Source organism: Syngnathoides biaculeatus, chromosome 2, assembly GCF_019802595.1.
Source record: "Syngnathoides biaculeatus isolate LvHL_M chromosome 2, ASM1980259v1, whole genome shotgun sequence".
NCBI classification, from domain to species: domain Eukaryota; kingdom Metazoa; phylum Chordata; class Actinopteri; order Syngnathiformes; family Syngnathidae; genus Syngnathoides; species Syngnathoides biaculeatus.
The window spans coordinates 3,173,693-3,195,873 of NC_084641.1; the positions used below are offsets into that span (position 1 = coordinate 3,173,693).

A 22,181-nucleotide genomic window follows, 5' to 3' on the forward strand; every position below is an offset into this window, starting at 1 on the left:
ATTCAGTGTATTGTGGATTTACTTTCATATTCATATTGTGCATAAATTGCCCTTTCGCGGGATCCATTCCGCACACCCTCTTTACTATCCACTCCTCTCGGGCGGGAGACGACAGAGTATCCGATGCAGGCTGAGGAACAGCTTCTTTCCGGAAGCTGTTACCACACCACAAAAGCTTGATTGTGACACAAAATTTCAAGGACAAAGATCGACTTGGGGGTGGGGGAAATCCATCATTCCACATACGTTTATTGAAAGTTTAATAGACACTCTTCATTCCATCTTTCTCATTCCGCTGAACAAAACCACAATTTAAGAACAAAGGGGAACTGATTACTTCACAATCTCCATTCAAATTAACAACCAAAAGGACATGGCTGTCATCTGTCAAAGTTTAAGGCAAAAAAAAAATAATTAAATACTATACACACAGATGCAGTCAAAATATGTGATATTGACATTATTTTGAACTCTCATTAGATTAGTTATTAGTTTCTGTAAGCATGGAGAGAAGCATCAGACAATGGGAAAGAAACATCTACATTTGAAAACTGCCATGGACATCATTTGTGGTAATATATTAGTAACAATGAATAAAATAAAATATAGTATGTATAATATATTACGTATCGTACATTATTAAGACTGTTCAGCACATGTTACACGTTGCCCTTTGCAGAAAAAAACTTATTTATTGCATCCCTAGAAGTACTAATGGTGTCTTAAAAAAAAATCACTTTCAATGCTAACACACCACAGAAGAAAGACAGCGTAGGTCCATAGATGACACATACTGACAAGATGACCGCCATAAACAGTTTTCTACAAGCCACGACAAAGATCAGCAGTGATGGAAAAAGGAAAAAGAATAAGTCGCAATTTGCCAAAGGAGGCTAAGATAATGTGCTCCCTTGAAAAAGATGACCAAAAAAGTTTGTCACCTCACAAAAAAATGTAAATATACAGAATATATATGAGACGTGATATAATTGATTATAATTTTTTAAAGTCTAGATTAGCTTTAGACACACTTTTCACGGGAATCCTACCTTCTACAATAATGTTCGTCACGAAAATAAGCAGTTTAATAATTTGGCTGAAGCGAGAGTTTATAAATGTTACCGGTTTTGTAAAACATAAAAACATACAAAATACAATAAAATATTTTTCAAAATGTGTGTCCGTTTTGTTGCTGGTTTCACAGAAATAACAGTAACTCTTTAATATAGTCACTGATGTTGTTTCTAATTTTGTGTTCTATACACAAGTTGCACATGACACGCATAACAAAAAAAAAAAGTGTTTCACAGTACAAAAGTGAAGTGTGGCACAGTTTTTTTCTTCTTCAATGAACAAGGAACAGAACGATGGCATTATCTTCAAGTGTGTGTCATCACAAACTTGTCTCCCGGTCCAAGCTCTTGTCGCGCCTTCGACGCTTGTGGCGCTTCTCCACACTCTTGGGAAAACTGGGCAAAAGGGGACAAAAATGTACAAACTGGATTGTACAAAAACATATCACAATAGCGAAAAATGATTTATTTTCCGAATGCAGTAAGAGGCTGAGAGGAAATGCCAAAGAAACAAATTCATTGTGGACTACGTTGATGAGTAATCGATCGCACAGCTGTCATTGTGGTCAAAATAGCATGCAAACATGCCCCCTAGTGGCTGTACGCAACATAGGTACGACAAAAGAACAATTTAATTGGACAGAGCATAGATAGATAGATAGATAGATAGATAGATAGATAGATAGATAGATAGATAGATAGATAGATAGATAGATAGATAGATAGATAGATAGATAGATAGATAGATAGATAGATAGATAGATAGATAGATAGATAGATAGATAGATTCCTAACATGCATGCGTGTCCAATTTTTCCTAACCGACAGCAAGGTCACAACTTGTGGCTATTCCAAACCCTAAACAAGCAACAGTCCAAGACTCACCTTTGGCTTCTCAGCTTCTGAGAGGTTAGGAAGGGGAGCTGGAGGGGTGGAATGAGGCAGAGGGAGGCAATGCAGGAGATTCTATGTTAGTCTACTGGCTGGACAACCGTGACCACAGGGCTTCGCTCCAGTCATATCCATGCACACAATTTGTTTGTTTATTTGTTTTTAAAGGGAACACTCCAGGGTCACAGACAGTTCTGTAAGTTCATTTCATAAAATTCAATCGTGCACAACAGGCTAACAGGAAAATATCACCGCCAACATTTCATTTTGTGAATAGAGGAAAAGGAAACCACTTTTGTGTGTAGTGAAGCGAGCAGACAATTTGTATTTCATTACACATTAAGTTATCAAAAAAAAATAAAATCAGCAGACATAACGACACACACACAAAAAGACGATACAAAGATTTTGTGAAAATGTGGTTTTCAATGACCTAAAAGACAGTTTGTATATAGACCAAAGGCTAAAAAAATACTCAAGTTCGTATGGACGTGAACCACATGAACTTAACCATATCACCTCTACACTACTCTTGGAAAATCTGATTCAAAATAATAAACTTGGAAGCAGCAACATCAAAATATAACATTCCCTTTTTTTTAATTTGTGTTTGGCCTACCTTTTAGCAACCGGGTCATTTTCCATGGGGTTCACGCTCTTCCAGACATTCCCGAAAGAGCCTTTCGACATCTCATCGGTGATGTTCACTGTAGATGGGTCGCTCCTTCAAATGCACCCCAAAAAAATAATCAAATTGGCATTACAAGGTCAACAATAAAGGTAGGAGGTTGAGCATTTCAGGAAACTTTGGTCGTTCCAAAGTGACTTATAAACATACTTGTAGTGTCCCTCAAGTGGAACGTGCACGATGCCTTCTTCCTCCGCAATAATACTGTGCTCCTCCTGAGGAGAAACCGAAAGTGACCTTCAGGAGCAATCAAAGCAAACCTGTCCACAACACATTTTTATTTGAAGTGCAAATGACTTCACATTGTCCTTTATTAACCTCTTCTGCAGCATCTTCGAGCTTCTTCTTTTTCCACTCTGGTATCAAGTCATCCAACCAGCTCAGCTCTCTCTTGGTGAAGATTAAGTCCAGAAGCTTGCGGATGAAGACGAGAGCCAAGACCTGGAACAAAAATAGAAAATACACACGCGATCTGCATCCATACAAAGCTTACATGAAATATGAGACTCTTTGTTGTTGTTGTTGTTGTTTTTACCATCATTGGGAAAACTATGGCAGCCTTGGAGGTCTTGATGACCCACAGTAGCACCAAACAGCTGAGTTGGATGATGGTAAAGAGGTGTACCTTCCTGAGTGGAACGTGGCGAAGGTAAATGAAGTCAGGCTGGTGTTTGGCCGGCATCCCAAACAGCCTGAGACGGTCAAAGAACTGCAAAACGAGAACTCAGATATCATTCAAAGTACATTGGGATCCTGCTCTGAGAGAAACTCCCAGAATTAATACATCTATTCCATCCCACACCCCTAAATAATCTATCTACAATATCTAATTGTACATAAAGTACAAAAAAATGCTTAAATGAACAAACAGCTAATGAGGAGTAAATGGAAATGCAATGAAATTAAAAGTTAAATAAAACTATGAGATTAGAGAGTGTTTGTCGTGTACCACCAGAGGGAGCCCACGTGCCAGAAACTAATCTAGACAAATCAGTTTATGATGAAGTTCCTTCAAAGGTAAAGAGCAATAACAAGCCAGCCTGGTCCTCAATCCTCTCCATCTCGAAAAGTATCAAAGAACCTTGTTTTGTGATAATTGTATCCGACACATTGGAACGGAACCCTACACATGTGCTAAAATATGGGCTTTGTATTTAATAATTCACCGTGGTCGACCGACTGAAGCCTTGGTGATGTTGGTGTCTCTCCTTTCTCCAATCGTTTTATGATCTTGAGCTTCGTTTCCATGGTAATGGATTTTATTTTGGCTAAAGAAGCGTTTATAAAAGACACAGGTTTCTTTTTTGGGGCGATAATGTCTAAAAAGGAGGGCAAAAAATGCAAAAATATTGCCAGCGCACAAACATGGTCAAGTCTTAGCCAGACAAAATGGCAGACAGGGACGGGTGTTGTAAAGTCGAAACGTCTTAGGTCAAGACCGTTTTAACCCAAGGACTTCCTGTATTGCCATTGGGGTTGCATGTGAACCTGTCTGCCAGTTTCTTGCTGAGACTCACCAAGGATTGATTGGTGGACCTCATCCCTGACTCTACTCACCAATCGGTCCCACACAAGCCAGGAACAGTGCTAGGTGCACTCGTTATCAGCTCAAGGGTTTCCAAAGGACTCTTTTGCGTTTAGTGCTGGCTGGCTCGGATTTCATGTGAGCAGTCTGTACCTACAACTCTCATTTGTACTGTACCACTGTCTTTGTATTGAACTGTGGACTAGATAATATTCAAATTGTCCATATGTAGCATTTGTCGGCAACCAGGATTCATATGAGCGTTTCCTCTTCTTTGAGAAGTATTGTTGGAACGGAGTGTGGACACTTCTGGTCTATTGGCATGTGGCATTTCTAGGCTACTTATGTAATTAATAGATTTGCAAAGTGGCTCAAAGGCAGACTTGCTCTGTACTCTTTTTGTTCTTGTGATTAGATAGGATCACATTGTGTTGTGTCATTCAACACCATTTGGTAGTTATTGTAAGTTACAGTTTAATGTTAGTCTCTTTCTCGGTCACAAGTAATCCAAAGGGGTTGTAACTGACTGGAAAAAGTGCCAAAACTCACCTGGATGCCTCTAAGTGAGGATGCCCCCATGTAGAGAAACACTCCGTACAGAACAGGCATCGGGATGAACTGGAATTCAAACCCAGACAAGTAATTTGTGACATCTGCAGTTATGCATCCAGCATGTATTTTTATTATATTTTGCGGACCTTCAAAACAGAGGTCATAAAGACAGAGCAGCCCATTAGGGTGAAGATCATGAGACCAGTAAAGCGCTGCTCACGGATGCCCAAGAACTTGGGCTGCTCTCCTGGCGCGGAGCACTCGGACTCGAGCTTCAAGCTGTTCACGTGAGAGATGGAGAGCACGGTGGCAGCCACGAACCACGGCAGCCCCATTACAGAGCACACACCCAGCATCACGCCAACGACAAACAAGTCTAGATGATAGCCGCAGCCTTTCTGCAAGACCAGAGCCAATACCAGGATATTTATTCGAGAATTAAAGAACTACCTGGGAAGTAATTTAGTGTCGATAGGTATACCTTCAGTTTATGCTCCTTTCTGTTAATAATAACAGCCGTGATCTGTTGGTCCATGAAGATAAGGATTGTGCACAGCAAAGCAGGGATGAAGGTGATGATGGTGGTCCACCATGGATTGGGACCCACAGGGTTTATAACCCAGCCACGATCATCTCTGGTTGGCTAAACGCAGCAAAGACATGGATGAGCCTCTTACTCTTTAATACAAATCATGTTTTAAGTGGCTGTTGTTCTTTAATACTGTATTACTGGATGTTATTTTTTTTTTTATTATTTTAAAGAGGTGAGATGGAAGTTGGGAGAGAGCTGATAACAGAAAAGCCATGGGTGGCGCATGTAACGCTTGAGGTTTGCTGCTCCAGCCCCTCCTTGTTGAAAATGTCATGATATAAGTATTCCATATGTCACACCAGATGAATAAAAATTGTTTGTGGGCAGCTCTGTCCATTGTCAATATGCACATAAACAAGGCAATGTACAGCTTGGTGGGTTCTGTCTGAAAGGCAGATGAATGTCAAGTGTGGTAATTTCTGTTGGACACTTTCAGAAAGGGTCAAATGGGACGCTCATAATAGTAGGGTCCCCAGTCCTACGATGCTTCTGTTTTAGGTCATCCGCAGCGAGCTCCAACTGACTAAGTAAGGGGACCACATGGCAGTACAGAGAATTTCCTTGATTACAGTCTTCCCTGTGGTCCTGCCGTGAGACCTCAGTGAGGTCTTGCAACTGACCTCCCCTTCATCCTGGTGAAGGCAGGCAACCATGCTCAAGGATGAACATAAGCCCCTAAGTCTTTGGCCTCAGTTGATGGAACAGGGAATGGCTGACACTCGCTTGTCACAGCAAAACATCAACGTCCTCAAGATTCTTCTTTTCATGACACTCTGGAGGCGAATAAAGACGTTTGCTCAACCCCACCGACTTCTACCGCATAACACAGTCAAGGTTTGTAGTCCTCACCACAGATGAATGTCAAGTTTGTTGAGTCTGTGGGTGTCCTGAGAGTTTTTCTACTGGAGGTAACCAAACCTTCCTTAACCGCAACCACGTCTTGGAAAATGAATTATTTTGGGTTAATGGTGGGCTGCTCCAGTGTCTTCATGAGGTGGGATGTGAGCTGGTCTGAAGTCCCTGAGGTCTTCTTTGCGACAAGGTCTTGTGGTGTCTGTTTTATAGTTTTAAAATATTTGCATTCATAAATGCTTCTATATCTGTAGTGAGAAGTGCTGATCCCCTTTTCCATTATTATTTGAAGAAATCTACTGATAATTTTGATCCTAAAATAGTCCAAGCGTTTTTTCAAAATTTCAGGCTTTCGTCTTAAAACTTGATAAATCAGACCCCTTTAGAGTAAGTCATGCAGCTCTGGGCCTAATGGGCATCAAGTTAGAAAACACAAACAACTGAAGCCATTCACATAAGTATCGGAAGGTTACACTTATCAAACTGGTATCACAACTGAGAGGTCACTCAGACCAGAAGTAAGAAGCAACAACTTAGTGCAAATTTGGAGACAGTACATGGCAGCAATAAAACGTTCTTCACATTAGCCAGGCCATTGGGTACTGTCAGTGACAACGGTCCATAGGGAAAAACCAAATGTGGAAAAAGGGGATTTTCCAAAACGACCATCACATTGTGTTTTAACAAGTATACAAAACTATGTTTGTCCTAGTTACTGTCTTGAACTCTCTTATTAGATTATTATCATGAAAGAACTTTGTTATTACAAATGACATCAAGCACAGGCCTCATCGGTGTGGACTTTGCTTGTGCTCCCCTTACCTACGTGGGTTTTCTCCAGGAAATCCTGTTCCCTCCCACATACAGGTGTTGCAGGTTAATAGATACTTTTCATTGATGTCACGCCGACCACGTGTTTTTGTTTACAACGCCATTTTGGACGGCAAGATCATGTCTACACATCATGGCTAGGAAGTGATAAGTGTATACTGTAATGTTTTAGCTACAGTTATCGTTTGATCTTTTATCTTGAAAGGCCTTTGAGATACGAACACTGTAACCACAGGTGATTGAGGCACTTGTGCTGGAGTGAGGAATAAAGAAAGAAGCCATATATGAAACTCAAGAGTAAGTATCATCTTGTTATTATTAGATTGCGCTACAGTACCTCTCGTATATAGCAAGTTTGGTCTAATTGTGATTGTGTCGACGTCAGCGGGGAGCGAAAAAAAAAGAACTAACGGGAAAAAAAAACGAACACAACAAGGAGGCGTTCGGTGTTCCAACTCATCCAATTTACCAAATACGTGGTGGAGATTCAAGGAACACGCCAAACTCATGTTCGCGGAACCGCGTAAAAACAGAGCTTCAGGGTAAAAGTGCAGTTTTCTCCTGCTGTGGATTGGCAATAAAGGACGGGATGTCAGCAATACGTGAACAGTGACCGAAGATAAATTGCTAAAAAAAATTCTCTGATTACCTCACTCCAAAAGCAAACCCTGTATTTGCTAGATATGAGTTTCATGAGAAGGCGCAAGGCAACTGTGAGTCACGTGAGCACTTTGTGACAGAACTCAAGCTGTTGGTTAAAGACGGTAACTTCACAAACAGCGATGAGATGGTCAGAGACCACGTACTTTTCGCTACCAACTCACCGAGTGCGCACAAAAAGTTACTCAGCCAGGGGCTGGAGATCACGCTCGAAAAAAAGCAATCAGCATAGCTCGCTCCTACATGTTAGCAAAAGTGCAGCTAAAGACTATGGCTCGCGACAGCCACGAGGTTCACGTTATCCACCGCAAACCTGGAAAGCAAAGTTTCATTGCGAGTGCTAGGAGGCATATTGACAGCCCAAAGACCTCCGTAAAGATATGTAAAAAGTGTGGAGGATACCACAGTAAATTAGCTGAATGCCCAGCACAAGGTAAACAATGCCTGAATTGTCAGACACCTTTTTCTGTCCATTCTTACAACCATAAGTCACACGATGAAATACCATGATGAAATGGCCATAAGACGCTTATAAGCAAGCCAATATCCACAGAAAGATCACTAAAAAACACAAGTTGTATTGTAGTTTTGCCGTCCAGTAGGCGTCATAAACAAAAGTCATGTGACTCATGACGTCACGTGAAAAGTATCTATTGAAGACTCGAAATTGCCAGTTGGTGTGTCTGTGAGTGTGAATGGTTTTGTTTATATGTGCCCTGTTATTGGCTGTCAACAAGGTCAGAGGTGAAGCCCGCCTCTCACCCAAAGTCGGCTGGGATAGGCCCAACCATGTCCATGACCCGAGGGAGGAGAACGGGTGCAGAAAATGAATGGATGGTTGACCTAAGATGCTTCACCGGAATTCAAAAGTTCATAACCGTGGCAGTTTTGCACAATGACAATCAGTCATTCACAAAAAATTATCTTCAAGTGTACTAGATGAGGCTCACTTTAAACTTGTTGGGAACTTGTAATTTTGGTGAGGGAATACCCAGAGCGTAGTCAACCAGAACCATCGTCAGGATGGTAATGAAGACTGCAAAGTCACTGATGATGGCTCGTACCTGAAGACAAACATGGACAGGATGCTCTTTTAGATTAAAACGACATACAGTAGGTAGACCACTAGATGGCTACGCTGGAACTGGCCTTGGTAGGAAAGTAACGCCTTGTCTTGAACTCCTTGAGGAAGGCGGACATGAAGACGGTAGAGAAGAAGAGGACCACGCACCAGAACAAGACGTCAGGAATATAAGGGCCATGGGGACCGCAGGCACTGCCCTCGAACTCCCCGTGCAGATGTTCACACTCCTACTGGCACCAGAGGACCCGATGAGGATGATAGTGGAATAATGATGGCAAACAAGTTCAAGTGAGCGGTTATCAAAAACATTCAAAGACCCTACCTACATGTTTTTCATTCATAATTTAAGGATCGGTTTTCCTCTGAGTGAAATGCACTGACCATTAAAATATGAATGGTGAATGTCGGGCAATGCCATGGAACCCCAGCATTTTTCTGTCAGTTCTTTTCAATGAGCTTGCACATAACAATCACATTATTGTTGACACAAAAAAATAATTAACGGGAATGCTTATCCCTCAGTATTAAAAACAACTGACAGATCCTCTGAAGTGGTCCCACCAATGGGAGTTGTGGTCTTCCGAAATGCATAACCTTTGGCCAAATAAACTTGGATTGTGCAGGTAAACTGGACTAATGAGTTTAAAGATTATTTACCGTAACTTCCAACGTAGTCCAGTTGACCTGGGAGGCTGTGATGTTCCTCTCCTCCCAGAACAGCAGAGTCTCATTGCTGGGATCTCTGGGCTCCACACATGTGCATCTATGGAATCCAACTTGGAAGTTACCTCTACATAATGCAGGATTGGTAGCTTTTGTACTAAGTAAAATCTTATTTGGGGGGTTGGTAAAACATCAAAACGGACTGGTTCAAAACGGTTCCTCCTGACCTTTGAAGGCAATAACTAATATATAATATAAAAGTACTTACGAATATTGTGTTAGTTTCTGAAGGTTGTTGTTTTTATTGATGGGGTAGTGCACGCCAAGGTGGACGAGTTTCTCCAGGGCTTCGTAGATGAAAATTATACAGATCAGGGCCGCAAAGGCTTCCTCTGTGAACCGGGTGATGTAACAAACAAGCGAACTGGCATCTGTGGCCACAAGCAGGAGACAGAAAAAGGACGTCCAAAGGCCTATACAGGCCCTCAGAGAGAGGTAGGAGAGGCCATAGTCCCTGAAACAAAATGTTTCACAAATAGCTCCACTTTGAAAGACAGTTCACCTATGAGAAGTGAGAAGCATCTACTCAAATGGAAAAGACATACTTGCAGAACTTGAAGAGGATCTTCTCAAACACAAGAACCGGACCAGTGCTGCCGAGGATCGTAAGTGGCTGTCCAGCAAAAAGCGAGTAGGCAATTCCAGTCATGGAAGCCCCAAACAAGGACTCAATGGCACTCTGAAAACAAACCATAATAAACAATAATAAAAAAAAAACAAAAAAAACAAAACAAAAAAAAACAATAAACCATATTAATTGCTTTCTTTATTGGAAGTCATTTCACATGTGACGAAGAAATTACTTGAAAAAAAAATCAATAAACACACAAGCCCAAATTTAGGGTTGCATGCCTTCAGTGTGTTACTACACTCTGCCACAACATGCTTCCAGGCAGCACTCAGGTCTACAGAAGAGATGCAGCGCAATTAAGTGCAAGAAGCAGAAACAGATAATGGCACCAACTAAGCATCAGCAATAGTTATTGTTCCTCCGAAAATAATAAGACTCTGCAAGCATTGCATGTAATGCTGCTCTGTGTATGATAATGTAGCTGTTGTTTGAAGGTTTATATTTGGACTAAAATCTATGCTAATTTCTGAGAGTCTGAATACAGATTAACAATACAGAGAATGGATGGAATGTTTAATTCTATTTTATTTTTTGTGTCAGTTTTACAGTAAATTTCAATTTGGAGTTACAAAACCATATATTTTTCAAATTTTCATCTATTGTGGTTGAGTCCAGAACATAACCCAGAATAAAACGGGGTTCACTCTATTTTTTTTTTTTTTTTTTTTGTAAGTCCTCTTACCACACGCCCTTCAGTAGCCTCACCCAGAAGACCTCCAAAGGTGATGACAGGTGACATGCAAGCACAGTAAAGGAAAAGGAAGGAGGCCAGACACTGTAGGCTGATGGCATCAGTGTAGTCAGAAAGGTAGTGAGGGGCCTTCCGCTTGATGTCCAAGATAAAACCGCCGAACAGCCTTGGAGGAAGAGACATTTTAGCAGCATTCCTTTGCTGTGAAACCACAGGGTTAATTAGTATGGGATTATTAACTGTTGTGGGTCAGGGTAAACATTCTGAATTTAACTATAGAACAGAAACTACTTGCTAACACTATTCATGTGGTCATGAAGCCTTTACACAGTATGTGCCTTTGTCTCCTGCCTTCTCACGAAAGTCGGGTTTGTGGGATAGGGTTTTTAGTCTTGAATTTCTCACGTTGTAAGGGAGTAACAGAAGACTGCCAGTATGTAAATAGTCTGAAGTGCAACACCTGAAACTGCCTTGTGACTGCGTTGTGTTGAAAGCAAATGTTTTACCTACTGTAATTATCTCATTCTGTAAAGGCGCAATGGCTTTGGAAAGGCACGACAATTGTCATTCATCTGTAAATTCTATCTGAGAGGGAAAAATAAATACATCTGCTGGTTTGCAGCTGATGCAGCAATTTCCCGGAAAGCCGGTGTGAAAGCAATTGTGGGGTCTTCCTGTCTTTAACTTACTTTCCAGTGCGTTGAAGCTCAGGGCCACCATGGCCTCCATGTTCCCCTAACTCCACAAGATCTGTAACTCCGTTTGGAAGAGGAGGAATCTTCCGCTTTTCCTGTTAAAAAATAATTATTATATATTTATATTTAGAACATATACATATTATGTATATGTATATGTATATATTTTTTTCTTAAATCCAACCACCATTGATTTCAAGAATATAGAACAAAAGCAGTGTTTTTAGACTCACTTAAGTCAAAAGCGTGACATTGCAATGCAAACTAATCCCGCATTCCTTTTGCCCATCTGTTTGTATCAAGTTCAAAGGAGCAATATTTTGAGTGTCCTTGGGTCCCTTGAAAGACTGTATAAATCTCTATGATTATCATTTAATATTGATGTCCACAGTTTAGAGGTCTCAAAGGGTTAGGTGTCATGGATTTAGACTGACCAAATGTAATAGCTTCAGGAACTCTGTGGAAACTTGCCCCACTTCAAAATACTTTAATCAATTAAAATCTTGTCATACTTGTAATTAAGGTGAAGGGAAATTTGAGAGAATGTTGACGGGAACAAGAAAACCATTAGCCGTCTCAAAATTAACCCCTTCATGGACAGGGTGGCAATTTTTTTGCCTTATTGAGATAAAAGTCTCCTAACGGGCCACAATCAAGGAAATACTTCTTTTTCATTTATGGTTAAATTATATGATAATTTTACTAATTTAAAATCTCCTGTGAGAGGCTACTTGGCTTTTCTTAGTAGATCGTATATAAATATTTTGATGTATTGAAGGATATAATGCTTGAAAATCACGATGTCCCAAAAGTGGGACGCTGCCCACGAAAGGTTTAATATTAGTGTGGATTATAACAACACCTACAGGGCAAAGAAACGTGACCATTTGTTTTTACTTTGTCATTTCTTGTCATTTAGCCTCAAATCGTAATCCTCAATTTTTGAAACTCAATAAGGACGTGACAAAGATGAATTTGCCCAGCCAACCAGCAGTGATTTAGGTCACAGATATTGGTACATTCAGCTTGGAACCCCAACTGGTCAGCGACTAGAAGTCATACTTTGCATTGGAGTATCTAGTGTCCTGGATTACTTGCTCTGACAATGGAACTGCAATAAGCACCTGTGATGAATAACTACCATTTATGGGCTTGAGTATCATTTGAGTTTATTATTTTCTACCTTGTAATAGAACTCTAAGTGTAAAAGTACAATAATTCACTCAATTTTCCACATCAGGTAATGTTTAATGTATGAATTAAAGTGCATTTATTAAGGGAAAAAAACGATGGTGTAGTTCAGGGATTGTGTCAGTGTCCGCTAAAGTGCCAGTGTGCCCTGGCCTTTTAGTGTTCCACAAGAGATTATAAAATGAGCCTGCCGATATATGGCAGCAGTGGATAGTAAATGCTCTCCCACTAGATGGCAGTTGTCCCATGTATGAACTCTTTGTGGCATGTTTGATTGGTGTAAATGTGCGACATGGGCACAGTAAAGTTACACTGGTGTAGTCTTGGTGTCATCCTATTAACTAACACACAAAGCAAAAAACTCATAGGTGAAAACATTACAGTATCTCCAATTGCTTCCTTTTTGGGAAGTGGGAGTTTACCTGAGAGGGCACATTTTTGGGTGGTTCTATTCTGATGGAGGGATCCCACTCGCCAGGGGGTAACACTGTCACTTGGTCCAAGAACTCATCAATACCTGCGACAAGATCATTTCTGTCTTTGGCTTTGTATGCCACATCATGGAAAACCTGGCAAGGGAAAAAGTTAGACTGTTATCCAAACGCTTTTATTGAAGTTCATCCCAGGGGTGGAAAAGCAACATCTGGCATGAATAAAAGCTGCACTGAGAAATCCTGACGTTCATCACAGCATGCTGTGCGCTCATCCCTCTAGAGATTACTTTTTGGGCAGAATTCAAAGTACACCTTGAGCTCAAGAAAACAACAGAATCTGTCGTTATTACCGGTAACCAGGGGCTCACCTCGTCCGTCATCAGGGTTGCAATAGATCGTCCAATTTCATGGTACTGTGGACCTTTTCCCAGAGGCCCAAGCAGGATGAAAAGGAACCTGTGAAAGGCGTAGGGAGTACAGAGAGGACACAGTCAGAGAGCATGCAAGATCATCTGTCCAAGAAGAAACATGGAGGTCAGCAGGGGCAACCTAGTGGTGATGGGAACCTCAGCCAGACCACTGAGCAACACGGCAGGGGCCAGGCGGACGAAGGCCACCACAGGACGGTCGAGAAACTCCAACTCCCCGACTAGAACGTTTGAGGCTTCAGCACCAGGCGGGATCTTCTTCATGAAGTGAAGGTCAATCTAACAAACAATATTTTCAATAATTGATGACACCAGCCATGGAAATGACAAAGCCAGAAATACAGTACATTAAGGACTTTGATGCTGTTTAATTCAAATCAGCATATAACAGCAATCCCCCAATACTCAGAATATTCACATAGGGCAGGGGTTGGCAAACTTTATCACTCAGAGAGACATTTTGGGCACTCTGGTTTCCTACCACATCCCAAAAACATGCAACATTAATTGGACACTTTAAAGTGCCCCTAGGTGTGATTGTGAGTGCAGCTGTTTGTCTCAATGTCCCCTGCGATTGTTGCAACCAGTTCAGGGTGTAGCCTGCCTCCTGCCCGTTGACAGCTGGGATAGGCTCCGGCCCTTGTGAGGATAAGCGGCTAAGAAAATAGATGGATGGATTTACACTTGTATGAAATCCATTAAGTACATCCAAGTTTCAGAAAATTAAATTCTGTTCATTAAATGAACACATTTTGAACTCTTGCAAAAAAAATACAAAATACAAATCACAGAGTTGGAGGTCTCTTTCAAATTAATGAAAAAGATGAACTTAAATTATCTGTCAAGCAAACAAAAATGGTGTGAGCCATCATCCTTTAGGCTTTCAGAGTGCGTAGAATTCAAAAGTACAGTCCTGTGATAGCTGTGATGAGGAGTGTACCCCTTTAAGAACGCGGGTGGGGAAGTAAAGTAGACAGGCAGGAGAGTGAGGTGACCCAGCAGCTCATTGTTGTTGGAGGTTTAGTGTGCTGCCTAAGTGTTAATTAAAAACCAACTAAAAACACAACACGAAATAGCGATGACTCCTCTTCCTCATTGCCCATTACAATACAATGGGAAAAAAGAGCTGTATTTCACTGAACAATGACAAGAAATATTTGCAAAATAACTGTCTAAATATTTATTTTATCTTGTTAATATGACTAATATGTCTGGAAATGAGGGCTGTAGAAAGTCACTTTCGTCTTTACGCAGGACTGTAAACTGCAGTCTGTGAGGTGTGTCGGCGTCTCGGAGACTGTGACGGATATTTGAGCGACAAAAAATACTGAAATATATTATATCCATCTACTGTTTTTTTTCTCGAGATCACAATAATCTTACTATTCGCGAAAACAATTAAACAAACGAACAAACAAATAAAATACTTTGTTCCGATATTGTGCAGTTTTGGTGTCACTGGGCTTTCCGTGTATGCCGGCTGTCAAATCTGCCTGCTGACACGTCAAGTGCTGTCAAACATCTCTGAAGAAGGCAAATGGTGATCACCGAAATTGCACAAGGTCTGCAGAAAGAAGTTAAGAAACGTTGGCTTAATAAGAAGACATGTGACACCTTTTTGAGACAAATAACAAACTTAAATTGGGCACTTGTAATTTATTTTCCCAAACCATAGGTGCAACATAACGACGAAAGCGAAGCCGCAGTTTGCCAACACCTGACCTAGGCCGTAATGGGATTAGAGCGCTATCCAGGAATCAGAATAAATGATTGGTGAATCCTATTGGTTTTTCTTGTCACTATTTTCATGTCTACGATCTCACCTTTGATCAGCTTTGGGAACATAAACTGTTAAAGCATTGGGCATTATTTTTTTTTGGGTGGGGGGGGGATCTCTGAATCACATCTGGCCCATGCTTACTTAACAAGTCAATATCCCACTTACTCAGGTCTCTAATTGACTGGCGATCATTTCAGGGTGTACACCACCTCGCCCTAAATCAATGATAGATGATGAATGATCGCGAAAATAGATGACTGATTGGATGTCTACAAACTCTTGTTATTCACATAGTAAATATTCTACCACTGACCAACACAATCAACATTTTTTAAGCACCATTCTTGGGAAAGTTCTGACAACAAGCTAAGTTACACAAACTTTATTTAGACTTGGAATGCATTATTGTCAATGAAAAAGCACTTGTGAAAGTACTAGACAAAGGTTCTGTATCTACATCAATTCAACTTCATAGATTACTAACAGTTCATATTAACAGGTTCAAATTCTAGGAAAACTAAAGTTAGCCACGGAGTTCCTCAAGGGTCTATTCTGGGAACAATCTTATTTATAAATTCTCTTTGGCAACAGTTTATAGTTTTATACAAGTGAATTTTATCTTGACTAACTCAATACTTGGGAGGCACGGTGGATGACTGGTTTAGGACATCCGACTCACAGTTCTGAGGACCTGTTATCCAATCGCCTGTAAGTGTGGATGTGAGCGTGTGATTGATTGTCTGTATGTGTCGTGCAATTGGTTGGTGGTATATCCCACCTCTCATCCAGAGTCATTTGAGATAGGCGCCACCATGCTCACGACCTTAGTGAGGATAAGCATTTCAGAAAATGGGTGGATGAATAACTTAATAATTGAAAGACCTGAAGAATGCTAAAAATTTGTTTCTCTCTCTTGTAGCTATCGTAATTCAGTCTCCAGAAACACTCGCACTTCTTCCACACCACTCTGTTACAACATACAGAATTATTGTAGTTTTACTAGTTGCCATTGCTCTGACACAAACATTAACACTTAAATTAACACCCAAAGAAAGTCAGCGTACCTTGAGAACACACATGCAAGCATAGTCATTGTATCTTTTATCACTCTGTTTTACACCACCCAAACAAAACAGATTTAAGGTGTCTTCAAGTTTTTCTTTGCCGGTGTCACCAAGGTGGTTGGACACCGGAGCTTCTGTTGTTTCTCTTGCTTTCTTTAGGGTGAGTATGGTCTTGGACAAGCTTATGATAACCATCTTAGATACATTCCTTAATGAAATAACACAATACATATACATATGTTTTTAATGGATGAATGAATGGTTGAATCTCAGTATTTTTAAACTTCGTCATAGAACCATGAGTGTCAGTAATTAGGCTGTTATGTAACTAGCTTGGTCTTCCAGGTACATTTTGTCCACTTTCCCAGGATAAACTGCATAAATTGACCATTCCACATGGTACCAAATCTTAAATAAATAATTTGACCTGGTCTCACTTTCAGTAGATAAACAGCCGAACCAGCGGTGGCTCACCTTGCTGAAGTCGACTGCACTGTTTTCTCTACTGACGTCCTGTTTGCCCTCGGTGCTGGCTGACTGCGACTGCGATGAAACTGTTTGACCTGTTAAGAAAACACTGCTGTCAGGTCAAGCCAAATGATCCGAAAATGGTGATGATGAAGAGAATGAGAAGATGTCTCAAGTTATTTGTGTAGTTATAACTACTTATATATATATATATATATATATATATATATATATATATATATATATATATATAAGACAGACTCATCATTACAGTGCTGTTACCGGATCTCATGAGTTTGTTGGAGAGTAAATTAACTGTACTACTTACTGTTTACTGTACTACTACAGTACATACTGTACTGTATGGCTAATAGAGTACACAGCGCACTCGCCGTTCTTATCCATAGAATGAGGCTCTGATTGCTTCTTGCCGATGTCTGCAAAGGAGCGGACAATCGGGATGCGGTTGGCGAACTTTTTGTGGTTCTGGTGGTGATGCTGCTTGAGCAGGGCTTCACGGATCCTCCTCCTGGCATCTTGACCCAGAGGCCCGGAAAGTTCGTGCTGATCCAGGACCATATCTGAAAAGTAGAACGAGCTGAGCTTGCTTTTCTTTGACTGTACAGTACTCTTAAGGTATTTTCACATCATAATGCAAGGCAGATTGTGTTGCATTTTTGGATGGTTTACCAAATACATTATCCATAGGTGACAGGGATCGAGCCCTGCCACAAATAGAAAGAAAGTCATCCAAACCCCAGCTGTTTTTTTTTTTGTTTGTTTGCAAATAGTCAACGATAGGTTCCACAGAATAAACTTGAAAACTGACTTTGTGACAAGTGAAATATACATATGTGGGGGTTTAACTGTATACATGGAAAAGAAATAGTTTGGAAACAAGTCTGCAATTCAGACACCATACAACGTGATGATTGGATGAAAATGATTTGCAGAATCCCATTTATTGTTTTGGAAAATCTATTTTACCTGCAATCTCCTCCAGCGAATTTGCCCTCATGTCCAGCATCACGGTGCCGTTCATGATGCAGCTGCGGAGCTCAAAAAGACTGTGGAGAGACAGCGTGGCCACATAGGGCTTACTCCATCGCTCGCCGCCATCTTCAACGTCCTCCTCAAACTTTAGCCACCTACACAAATGCACGCAAGTCAGTTCAGTTGTTGACAAATTATCCAAATCTGGATTAGTTGAAGGAACAGAAACCTTTCCTAATTAACAAAAGTGATAAAACTTGCATTCATCATTTTATTTTAATCTTTCAGAATTCAAGCAATGGTAAATAACTGCCCTTTTATAGCACTTCATCTCCACTATCACAGTGCCCAAAGCATTTTACAAAGTCTCACAGTCACCCACTCACACACAAATGGGGGACTGTGGCCATACAAGGCCCTAATCGACCCCCTGGGAGCAAATGAGGGTTCAGTGCCTTGCGCAAGCACATTTCGAGATGCGGACAATCGAAGCCGGGATGGGAACCAGCTACCCTTCGGTCATTGGATGACCCACCCCACCTACTGAGCCACAGCTGCCTCGATACCATTTTAATGAATGTTTTACCCTTTGAGAATTCACAAAAAGTATAATACGATTATACTACAGACATAGCCAACTGTATGTAAATGCTTGACTAGCAGCATTCACAGTTAACCATCAGTGTGAATGTAAAAATGAACTTAAATGCTTAAGACGATACGTTTTCCCATTTTATCTAGCGGTGCAAGTCCAAACGCAACCAGTTTCATCATTGTAGTACTTTGAGTCAGCGGTAGTCGATCGCTTTCTGGCACCAAAAGGTGCCTGAAGACTATTGTTTATAAACATTATAAAAAAGGTCTACAGGGATGTCACCAGTGGGATGAAGTGCAACAAAAACAGACCCACCTGGCAGTCTCCTTCCATTCTGCATCCTCCCCCTCCCTGAGGCAGATTTCATCCAGCTCAGTGAACAGGGCGTGCGGAATGTGCTCCTCATCGCCATCCTCAGTCCCCAACAGGAATTGCACTCGCTGAGCCGGCGTGTTTGCTGCAGCAAAGAGAATGGTTGAGGACAAGCATTCATTTCTGGTCATATTCCAGCTAAGCTAGAAACCACAAGCAAACACAAGGGACGAGGGACACTGACTGTGAGAGGGAGATTCTCGTCCATCGTCAGCTGTTGAGTCCCTCTCCTTGGAGCGCTTCCTGTGTCTATGACCGTGGTGACGGTGGCGACGATGGGATCTCCGCCCCAGAGGAACATGTACCCCAATGTACAGAGTACGGTGACCTGGACCCAACAAAAACCAAAGAACTTCATATTCATCCATATTCCAACTGTTTCATGACAGATCTTTTACTGTCATGCTGTCTTGCTATCTTTCATCCTATTAAAATCAGTCTTGGACACTTAAGGCGCTATTTTACTGTTAAAAAAATCATTTTCACACAAGACAATGCTAGAGAAGATGGCACAGTGCTCATTAAGCCAATCAGCACCTGTTCCATTCTTCAGTATTTTATTGTTAATAATTTCGTGACTACAATTGTCTGCTACGTTTGCCCACTTAGTGGTGCACCAGATATGAGTAACGGAAATGACGTACATGAGATTTTAACGAGCAGTTAGTGGAGCACGGCTTCTTGTCTCCCATTGTAGCAAGACATTTGAACATATTATTTCGAGAAGAAGAAGAATTAAACAATTTGTGTAACATGATGATTTGTTATTTTCAATGAGAATTATTGTAAATAATATAGCCATGAAAAACTAGTGTGAATAAAAAATCTTTACATGTACCTATTGTTATTGTATTAAAAATTGGTGAGTAAATCAAGTTGATTATAAATAATACAATCGTAAAATGACTAGGAAAATGTACTATTTTAGTGGTCGTATTCTTTGAAGATGTTTTGTTAAACTAGTTTGCTAAAAATGTATTTATTCATTCTTTTGTATGTAAATGTAATAAATGTATTTATTCTTTATATTCTTTGTATTCATTTTTTCTGAAATAAATGTATCCATTGTCTACAATAAAAATGTGAAAAAATTCACAACCATTCAACAATTTTTATTTTATTTTTAAAAATTCATTGTATTAAATTTAGTATAAATAAAATTTAAATGATTATATTTGTATTTTACACATTTAACATCCAAGTTTTATTTTTCTATTTTACGTCATTCACAAATGACCTGGCCCTATGTCGGTTTTACAAAATGAAATGTGGCCTGTGAGCCCAAAGATTCGATTGACCCTATTTATTCGTAGCCTTGCATCTAGACAAAAACTGCTTAAGCAATTTCCTCTGAACTTTGTTCATGGTTGAAACATGTCACATAGACCAGGCAAACATCATTTAGATTCAGGATTCATCTAGGATTTCTGAGATTTTTGGGGTTATTTCTGACTGAATAAACATTACATCTTAATAAGTCAATGTAAACACATTGAGGATGAGGTTGTCTAAGATGTGCAACTTGGAGATAATCAAAATTAAGGTTGTTTGGTCATGTTGGGAATTCCTCTTTTGTGTGTGCGTGCTTGTTTTCCATTTAATGCAGGCCAAACAAATGCACCTCGAGAAAGCTTTTCCCACATTTTAGCTGCTACACTTGTGCGTGCAGAACTTGAGCACGCATGCACAAGGTTGGATTGAAGATAATCGGAGCTGACTGTCTCCTCTTTTTCACTGCAGTCGAGCTGACTGGCCAGTGCTGCAGTGCACACCCCCAGCCCTCCGCCCTTCCCTGGCCCTCAGCTGAGTGCTCAGAGAACTGTAGATGCCCTGTTCTTGCCTCCTGCACCATATGAGGTGCGAGGGTGTCCAGTAAAATCAAATAGATCTGCATCATAGATTTGACGCATACAATATTTATCAAATAATTTTTCACCTATGGTTAAGTGTATTGGATATGTACAGGACATCTTGAATAAGGGTTTCCTACAAACTGATTAGTACTTAAATCTTTAAACTTACAGATTCACCTTTTCTCAGAGAAGCCTATTCACATATCTATGTGACATATTGAGCAAAATAAATGCTTCTTATTGGGTTTCATGTCTCCAACTGTAGGAATTAAATCTATATTGTATCCTGACTTGGCTCAGAGCTGTGAACGAAAGACCCTGTGTCCTGTTCAACCTCCCCCATGATGGCAGTGGCAAAAAGTTGACAGGCATGATCAGATTCCAGTCAACTGTCTTAATCTGGCCTGTAACAGGATGCCAAATGCTGTAGATATGGAGATCGTCATTCTTACTTATGACCGCTTACACTGCATTTTCACACCAATCTGCTAGTTTCCTTTTCCCTCTTTCACCTCTGTTAGCCAACAGAATCCTGTGTCACCCACTTCCACTGCAAAACCCTTCATCTTTCTGTTGTAAACTCTGGCTTGTCTATCTTGTTGGTTAGTAATATGTGCCTACGTGAGAGTTGTTGCCTCCCTCAAATCTTTGTACGTACTTAACATCAACAGTCTCTCCATCCAACAGAACACGCTCGAACATCACATCGACAGGCAAGCGAGGATTGCGGCCATACATCAGAAAGAATGGTGGAAACCCTGTAGTTTCATGGATGGTACAGTTGTACGCAAAAGCCAGTGTGATCAACATCTGAGGCCATTTTGCTTTTGAACGAATCAACAAAGTCTCTGCTGTCCTGGTGTTATCGGGAGTGACGCATCGCTGCATGCTGATTCCTTTGAAACTTACACTCAGGCGTCAGCTGGTCGATAGAACCTGATACTTTTCAGTGACTGGTAGTAACTTGAGCGTGTGAGTGAGCATTGTTAACATATGTGTGTTTTTGTGAGAGTTTGTCTGGGACAATTTTCATTTTCACTGTCCAGCTGTTAATTTACTCTGATTGTGTGTGTTTCTTTCGGCTTGTCCCTTTCAGGGTCGCCACAGCGTGTCATCTCAGATGAACGCAAATATATGTTTGGCACAATTTTTACACCGGATGCCCTTCCTGACGCAACACTTCTCAGGGAGTGCAGGTCCCAGTGGGATACAAACCCACAACCCCTGGTTTACCAAACCAGTGCTCTAACCACTGAGCTACGGGGCCTGTTAATTTATTCTGATAGTTTGTGGTAATGGTATGGACAAAGTTGCTCTATACGGGATGGGGGGAGCTGGTGTGGCGAGTCGCAGTGTGGGCAAGGGAAGAGGTGTTCTGATGTGTACACCTCTGTCGTGGTCAACACTGAATGGTTGGCCAGAGTTGGCGCAGGGCCATTCCGGGATGGGGAGAGACATTCACGAGAAACTCAGTGATGATGTGGTCAGATTTCTGCCATTTGCTCTGGGTGTGTC

At 40.8% G+C, this 22,181-nt stretch overlaps 1 protein-coding gene across 3 annotated transcripts in view; it reads right to left on the reverse strand.

Annotated features, from left to right (window-relative positions):
* Positions 1–223: 223 nt before the first annotated feature.
* LOC133497176 (sodium-driven chloride bicarbonate exchanger-like) overlaps positions 224–22,181 on the reverse strand; it is a 44,197-nt gene continuing 22,239 nt past the window's right edge. The window contains exons 4-27 of one of the 3 annotated variants that reach the window (XM_061813331.1): positions 18,998–19,141; positions 18,757–18,898; positions 17,841–18,001; positions 17,246–17,434; positions 16,860–16,948; positions 13,663–13,820; positions 13,482–13,569; positions 13,102–13,248; positions 11,483–11,583; positions 10,808–10,994; positions 10,017–10,150; positions 9,680–9,925; positions 9,406–9,511; positions 8,814–8,975; positions 8,615–8,728; positions 5,211–5,372; positions 4,876–5,127; positions 4,727–4,795; positions 3,188–3,361; positions 2,971–3,093; positions 2,803–2,867; positions 2,584–2,688; positions 1,959–1,996; positions 224–1,469 (exon numbers count right to left, since the gene is read on the reverse strand). In XM_061813331.1, the coding sequence (XP_061669315.1) occupies positions 1,984–1,996; positions 2,584–2,688; positions 2,803–2,867; positions 2,971–3,093; positions 3,188–3,361; positions 4,727–4,795; positions 4,876–5,127; positions 5,211–5,372; positions 8,615–8,728; positions 8,814–8,975; positions 9,406–9,511; positions 9,680–9,925; positions 10,017–10,150; positions 10,808–10,994; positions 11,483–11,583; positions 13,102–13,248; positions 13,482–13,569; positions 13,663–13,820; positions 16,860–16,948; positions 17,246–17,434; positions 17,841–18,001; positions 18,757–18,898; positions 18,998–19,141 (3,131 nt within the window). In that variant the 3' untranslated portion in view covers positions 224–1,469; positions 1,959–1,983. Of the gene's footprint in view, positions 1,470–1,958; positions 1,997–2,583; positions 2,689–2,802; positions 2,868–2,970; positions 3,094–3,187; positions 3,362–4,726; positions 4,796–4,875; positions 5,128–5,210; positions 5,373–8,614; positions 8,729–8,813; positions 8,976–9,405; positions 9,512–9,679; positions 9,926–10,016; positions 10,151–10,784; positions 10,995–11,482; positions 11,584–13,101; positions 13,249–13,481; positions 13,570–13,662; positions 13,821–16,859; positions 16,949–17,245; positions 17,435–17,840; positions 18,002–18,756; positions 18,899–18,997; positions 19,142–22,181 lie in introns of all 3 variants that reach the window. The other 2 variants (XM_061813323.1, XM_061813317.1) reach the window with 2 other exon arrangements.